This window comes from Engystomops pustulosus, chromosome 7 (genome assembly GCF_040894005.1).
Source record: "Engystomops pustulosus chromosome 7, aEngPut4.maternal, whole genome shotgun sequence".
In the NCBI taxonomy this organism is placed as follows: Eukaryota; Metazoa; Chordata; class Amphibia; order Anura; family Leptodactylidae; genus Engystomops; species Engystomops pustulosus.
The window spans coordinates 117508451-117516517 of NC_092417.1; the positions used below are offsets into that span (position 1 = coordinate 117508451).

The following is an 8067-nucleotide window of genomic DNA, read 5'->3' on the forward strand; positions in this document are numbered from 1 at the left end:
ATGATGGACTGATTTCTGTTTCTAACCTTATTTACTATGATACTAAAGCCCAGACAAGATGGATAGACAACAGAAGAAAAAAATCTACAGTCGGAAAAATGATGTTATAAGTTATCTAGTTTTACACTTTTCAGACATCTCCAACTGTTTAGGACACAACTATTATGTTTCTTATAGGACCAAGAAAAACAGAATGCACAAATAGGAATCACCGTTGAATATGCCATGGCACTTATGCAGAAGCTGGATGGAATCAATAGACATTCCTTTAATAACTTTCGCCTGCGTGTAGGTGAGTTTTAAAAACAATAGTGTGTATTTTCTGAAGTACTTACTTTGACACAATCTTTATTTGACATTCAATGACATTGAACACATTGATAGGTTATATAATCTTTTAGGGATAAACCATGGACCTGTCATTGCTGGAGTTATTGGAGCTAGAAAACCACAATATGATATTTGGGGCAATACAGTTAATGTGGCCAGTAGGATGGAGACCACAGGAGAACTTGGGAAAATCCAGGTAATTTATCTACTCTTCTCTAATTCAGTGATTTATATTTACTACATATTTATTTTCCAAAGCAGTTAATTTATTTATACCTTAGCAAGGCTGTGTTCACATCTACACCCTCATCCTCAAAAATGGCAGATACAATAGAACAGTTTGTTGTTCTATGATGCGGCATGTGTGAGGGCCGGCATATATGTGAGCAGGGTGTTGGAAGCTAAATCACCCGGGATAGATCGCTGGCCGAGAGGCAGACCGGGGGAGGAAGGGACGAGCTGCTGACCACATGAACAAAGCTCAAGCACGTGCAAGGGTGAGCCTGCAAACGGGAGAGATACAGCACCTTTTGCCAGCCTGGGAAGAAGGACACACGGAGCATCAAGCAGACAGGAAGGACAGCAGTGAGACTGCAGTGTAAATACAGGGGGGGGGGGGAAGTTGTGTCTGCAGAGTGAAAGTCCCAGGTACAGCAGCTGTGTGTGCAGCCAAGAGATAATTACAGCAGAGGAGCTGATCCTGCAGGTACCTGAACTTTACTAATTCCTATACAAGTCCTGTAACAATTAGATACACGACTCCCTGCTGAGCAACTAGACTGCTCACTATCTGCAGGACATAAAAAACTGACTGCGCTCAAGTAGAACAAGTGTAGTCCTGACACTCAGTCAGTCTGTCTGTGCTGCTAACATGTGTGCATACAAGGACTGTTACATCTGCACATTAACATCTAAGCAAACTCAACTGGGGCTTACAGTGGCGTAGTAATCCGACGTGGAAGGGTATAGAAGCTGGTAATAGGATTCTGCTCTTTATGTGTTGTGAGCAATATAATATTACTACCATCAATGCTGCATTAACTAATGCATTTCATGCCCATTGACTTTATTTTTGAAGCCATTCATTTCATATTTACACACAACTATTTTACCTTCCAAAATACCACCTACAGACAAACGAAGGCTATGGCCATGGGGACACACTTCCAACCCAAATTTATACTATAACATCTGGAAACCAATTATAATTGTATATAAACGGTATATTGATGACCTTCTACTCATTTGGACCCTTAGCATCTATTGATCAATTCATCAGATACCTCAACGACAGCGATTGGGGTCTTTTTTTTCCAGCTCTCTGGATGCTTTACTTTACTCCCAGGCTGCAGCGATCAGCTGTAAGATGTCCGTAATGAAGCTTTACTGATCATCCTTGTTCCCATTGCAGAAAAATATGTTGTCACTGGGACAAACCTTTTTCTTCTGGAGCTACAGTTAGCTGGGGACCGCCTGTAATAGTAAAACCTCATAAATTACCCCTTTATACAAACTAGACCACTCAGTATATGAAAAAAACTACTTTAAGAAGTTTGTTAACCCTTTAGGTTTTTCACAGGGGTTAAAACACAATGGAGGTGTAATTTACAGTTTGCATTTTGTCCCAAAAATAAACATTCACATTCTTGTTCAGGGTTTTTAGCTTTATCTTTATTCTATGGGTCATCACGATTATGGCAATACCCCAGTTAAATAGCTTTTGATGGTTGACTTGTTTTGCAGAATCTAGAACTTATTTGGTGTTTACAGAGCTGTTTTAAGGCTTGTTCTTTTAGCTGTACTTTTTCTTGGTATCATTTCAGGGTAAATGTTACTTTTTGGTCACTTTTTATCCTGTTTTTGAGAAGTTTGGATATGGAAATATCAGAATTATTTTTTTCTTGAATGGCGTTTCACCGTACAGGTTTTTGCAGTGGTTTCACTTTTATGTGGAATGTGTTTTTATTTATATAGGAAGGGGCATTAGGGGATCTTTATTCTTTCTTTTTTTAATTTTTTTAAAAACTTTTAATTTAACTTTGTCCCAGTGTGGGACTTGAACAAGTATCCTGCAATATGATAAATGATGTATTGCTGCATATTGTCAATCTATGCATTTTGCACAGGCAGACAGGCATACTGTTAGCAAAATCTAATAAGCTTCTCATAGGACCATGGAAGTGATCAGTACCCCCCGTGCCTGGCGCGGAGGGTGCCTATCACCTGAGTGGGTAGCCGGTAATGCCGTATGACCGCTTTGTCTGTAGGTATGGTAATGCGTGACCAAGGCGTGTGAGGGGTTAACATACAGCTGGCACCCAATGCTTCTGGTACCGGCTCCATTCAGGAAGCATGCCATAATAATACTGCAAAATGCGGGAACGCACCTGCCGCCATGCAGTACTATTACGTCAAATGTCGGGAAAGGGGTTAAATGATGTGGTCAGTAACTCTGTATGGGTTGATCTCACAGGCTAAGCATGAGCACCACCAGCTTGTTGTAATTGTACTTTTTGTTTTTGCTTGGCCCAAGTGCAAATAGAATATTACTATTCCTTTTGTATTTTGTACTTGTCAAACCCAAAGCTTCCATCTTGTATAGTAAGAAAAACAAGGATAAGAAAAAAACCTTGTATGGTAGGGTACTTTATATAATAATTCTTAGAAGTACAATTTAATATTTCAAGCAATGTACTTGAAAATGTTAATAAAAATCCCCCAACACTTGCAGAGACCTTTTCTTTAAGGGGTTTTCCTACGAAAGAAAATTCTCACATCTCAATCCCCTATTGATGTTAATTTTTGGTCATTAGAATCAGGAAAATTCCACATTTATTTAGGTTTTATTTTTATGTAATGTACCGTATATACTCGAGTATAAGCCGACCCGAGTATAAGCCGAAACCCCTAATTTCAACACAAAAAACTGGGAAAACCTATCGACTTGAGTATTAGCCGAGGGTGGGAAATGCATTGGTTACAGCCTCCCAGCATATAGTCTGCCAGCCCCTGTAGCATACAGCCTGCCCAGCCCCTGTAGCATACAGCCTGCCCAGCCCCTGTAGCATACAGCCTGTCCAGCCCCTGTAGTAGGAATAAAAATAACACTGTACTCATCTTTCCGACGTCCCCCATAGGTCCTTTTCTGTCTCAGACTGTCTCAGACAGAAGAGGACCTATGATGTCAGATGATGTCAGAAAGGTGAGTTTTGACTTTATTTTTTTAGTTGACTCGAGTATAAGCCGAGTTAGGGTTTTTGAGCACAAATTTTGTGTTGAAAAACTAGGCTTATACTCGAGTATATAAGGTAATTGTTTTGGAAAATAAATTATTCATATTGCTATATTTTAACACACATATGATGTTTACATTTCAATTCATTCCTCCTTTTTTTAGGCATCTTATAGTGTCTACAACATCCTAGGTGTCTGATCACTAAATATCCTGCAATACTACTGAATTGAGAGGCTACTAGTTGTCATGGTAAATTATCACCATCCCCTGGTGAAGCGATGTCTTCAGATAGTGAGGACCTATTATACGAATATGAAATGTAGTTCCAGGCCCATCTTGTGTTTTACAATGCAAAAAAACAAAGTCAACTAGAAAGTTGTCTTGCATTCCCCAAGTTGATATAGATGAAAACTATAACTCATCCTGTCAAAAAATGACCCATCAGACTGGCCCATACATAGAAATATCACAAAAGGGTTACAGATTGTGATACATAGACATTTTCTTTATAAGATATTAATACATAACAAAATTACATTTTCTCTTTCTCTCCGTGACCACAAAGATAATGTATTATTTCTACCACATAGTAAAGTGCCGCAGCTTTTTTCCCCAGTACACTGTACAGAATAGTGAATAGTGCCATGTGTCCTGCCCTCATACAGATCTGTAAAATGAAATATTAAAATGTTATGGCTTTGGGAAGGCGAGGAGTAAAAAACTGAAACAGGCTTTGGCAGGAGGTAGTAAAAGTAACACAAGTCTAACTCTTCTGTGATGCATCTATGTACTTTCCTTTCAGGTGACAGAGGAGACTTGCCGTATATTAGAAGGATTGGGATATTCCTGTGAGTGCCGCGGACTGATCAACGTTAAAGGGAAGGGAGAACTCAGGACATACTTTGTCTGCACAGACATGGCCAAATCCCAGAGTATTGGCATGAACTGACCATAGGGAAAATGTAATGTATGGAGGAAAGCTTTACATGCTGCCTACTTCAATATAAAGACTTTGCCCAGTAAAGCTGCATCTCATGGAAGGGGTGTCCTATGGCCCCTTGTCTTTCATGTCCTGCATCAGAAATGGCGGAGAAGATTACAGGTTTGCTACATATACAGTATTTCTGACCCAACCATGGAGGTTGGGTGTGCCAGTTTTAGGGTGGTTTATACCTCAAAGTTGTTACTCTGTAAAACTTTGGTATTTTAGAAATTGTTTCTAGGGCCTTTCAGGATTAGCTGGAACAGGACACCTTAATAATGAAAGGGTTTGGACACCTTGAATACACATTTATGTGCCTTGTACTTGTTAGACCTAACCCTTCCATTCATTGGATGGTAAGAAGAAATAAGGAAGTGCCTTAAGTACCTTGTAGTGCATTGTTCTACTATTTTTGATTTTAGCTCTAAAGCTTGTAAGATGTTTGGTAGACTCTCGGATAGTTTTATACAGTAAGGCCTTTATGTGTTGAGTCTGATTATATACGGAGATCAGTGAACTTAGGTAAAAGTTAAACTTACATTGTTAAAAAGGGGCATTGCAGCCAGAGAGAACAAGGCAATTATGTCCATGAACAATGTATACAAACAATACATAAGTTGGCAATATGTGAGGCTCTTTATAACTGATCGTATCTTAGTTTATTTTTAAATAATGAAAAGCATGCAGGTTCATGGCAATAGCTCTAAAGGGATTTATTCACTGCCAATGCAGCAAGAGACAAACATGAGACTCGTCCCAGTATACAGAAATGTTTCACAGTCTGAGGTTATATTAACCAGAAGCACTGTGGGGTTATATGTACATACACTGTCATGCACCACTGTAGCTTCCTAGGATGAGGTGAGGCCATGCATCTTGTAAATGTAAAACAAATCGGATAATTACATTGGATTGGACCTTTTATATCCTCATATCTTCTGTGTTGCTGGTGGTAGTAGGAAAAGTAGCTGACAAAACAAATACAGGCACAAAATGGGTTCAGCTTAATCTGGTAGTAAATTTAAGTTTTTGTCAGTAGATGCATAAACCAGCTTCTTTCAATACAAGTCCTTGTATTATACCAGAAATGTATGTGGAGATTTATCAGTGTCTTCACATTCAGTCTTTAGAGGTAATAACCTGCCCCCTGCATGAAGGATAAGCCATCAATAGGTTTTCTTCCCAACCACTTCATTGTCTGGACTGTATGTCCGGGAATGAGCAATAATTGGGGCTCCTACAATCATACATGAGTGTGATGCTGGGAGTCCAGAACCCGAGGCAGTGTTCAGTCAGGGAAGTATTGCCATAATATGGTCGCTATTTTAGGGACTGAATACATGTGGCAAAGGCAATTTTAGTTTTAAAAATGTATGGAAGGTTCAGCAGGAGGCACGTGGAATAAAATACTGCACAAATCTACACCATGGAATAGATTAGCTAGTTTCTTCAGTAAAGGAGTGCTGGATTAAGATGTGCCAAATCTAACGCTAGCATATTAAATACCAGTCTTAAAGGGGTTTCCACTTTATAAAGAGTATTTCTTGTGTGTCTAAACAACCATGAACTAGTTTTGTCTCATGATTAGTAAAGGGGCAAAAGCAAACACCATATGGGATGAATGGAGAGCCTGGACCATTGCCACAATCTTATTACAGTAATAAGTGATGGGACAAGCTCTGTTCTGTATATGCTGGAATAAGAAAAATGTTTTGTACATTTCTGTCAAATCGACAGAAAAAAAAACTTTCTGCTGGTTTTACACATTACTGGTTTCTATAAACTAAATATTTAATTGCATGGACAATAGAGAAGATAATAGCAAACACCCGCTGTCCTGACTTACAGGACGGCAGAAGTATAGAAGGAGTAGAAAAAAAAATCCTTCCAAGGTTTTTTTACGTCCATGGTAGTTTCCTGTTATCACCTGCACTTTTCATTTCTGGTACAGTAGACCGTATCAGATATGGTCATCCCTTAACATTCAGGCAATTCTGTTTAATTAGGCCCTTTGTTTTTTGCTTTTCCCCAATCATAATTGGTTTCATATACTTCAGTATTTTATCTCTTACCAATTGTATTACTTTTAAAATAATGGTATGTTCTTGGCATTTTAAAAAAGTTACTATTTTTTTGATCTTCCTATTCAATTTTGTCATTTGTTCGCTTGATGTCTTCTGGATTCCTCCTTACTCTTGTGTCTTAGGCTACATGCACACACATTATTTTCGCCCCTATTTGATATCCATTTCTTTGACTATTTTCAGCCAAGCTCTGATTCAGTGCAATGGAAAAATAGAGTGTTTTCAAAGCAGTGGTCACGTTAAAGAGTACCTAGCCTTTAAAAGAACTTTTTCAAACCCAGTATTCCAGATGACGAAGCAGGTTATTATGTGACTCATTCTTCATTCTTTTTTTCCGCTCACAGAAGCCATTTTGATGACATTTTCTTCGAAGTGATCCAATTTTGGCAGTGATCACAAACAGGACTGGTTCAAATTTTCTTAGAAAAAAAAAAAGTTGTGTGTCCATAAGCCATGATGTCTCCTGTGAAAGAAGCGCCAATGTTAACCTGCCCTTATTAGAAGTTGTCTCAGAACTGGTGACCTAGCTCCTGTGATTTACTTCTCCCCCTAACCTCTACATGAAGCTTTATGTAATCGGTCAGCTCTGCTTCTGTCTACATAGCGGATGTCAGCAGCAATTGCAGAGAGAAACACACTTGTCATCACTAGAGGATTAAAACTTTAGAACTTTCTTTCATGGAAAAACCCCCTTAAAATAATGGTCTATCACTGTGCATAATTCATGCAGTACCTGGGGTGTATACCATGTGGGCACAGTAATTTGACCATTTTAGTGGCAGCACTATTCTTCCATGGGTTACAACTGTTGACATTATTCCTCAACAGGTCTTCCACCAACTTGTGGAATTGGACCTGATTTTCTTAGATTACGCAGTACAATCTGCTATTTGGGTAGGTGATGTACCATTATATTGATAAACAGCATGCTTTTCAGAAGGCATGGGGCAGTTATCATGCCTTGTATGCAAAAAAAAAAAAAGTGCTGTGCTGGAATTCTTATAAGGTCGGACTGTTTTGCAGATTTTTAGTCTTAATACAACTCTCACTATGTGCTGGATTTCTGCCACGCTTCAATTATCAAGTCTCGCCCCTCGTGTCAGAACATATTGAGTAGAATTTCAATAAAGGATGTCCTCTAAACTTCTGTAGTCATTGGATAAGTGTTTATTTATTTGCTCAACCTTACTGCGTTGTCAGATGTCGGATTTTATATTGTGATTGTTTTGTTAATGCTTCAAATGAATTGTTTCCATATTTATTGACATTTCCCAGCAAATTTCTTATGTACTATGTACAACTAATTACTATGTAATTTATATGCCTTAATGTCATTGTTCTGATTGTGATACCAGTCACTCATTACCCATCTGTGGATTAAACATATTCTTTAGGTCAAGCTTCACTTTGTGTTGATTATTACATGACATTTGACC

At 38.6% G+C, this 8067-nt stretch overlaps 1 protein-coding gene across 5 annotated transcripts in view; it reads left to right on the forward strand.

Moving 5' to 3' along the window:
• ADCY7 (adenylate cyclase 7) overlaps nucleotides 1–8036 on the forward strand; it is a 145279-nt gene extending 137243 nt beyond the window's left edge. For all 5 annotated transcript variants that reach the window (XM_072117686.1, XM_072117685.1, XM_072117687.1 and 2 more), the window contains 3 exons: nucleotides 178–292; nucleotides 402–526; nucleotides 4368–8036. In XM_072117686.1, the coding sequence (XP_071973787.1) occupies nucleotides 178–292; nucleotides 402–526; nucleotides 4368–4514 (387 nt within the window). In that variant the 3' untranslated portion in view covers nucleotides 4515–8036. The remainder of the gene's footprint in view (nucleotides 1–177; nucleotides 293–401; nucleotides 527–4367) is intronic.
• The last annotated feature ends 31 nt before the right edge of the window (nucleotides 8037–8067 follow it).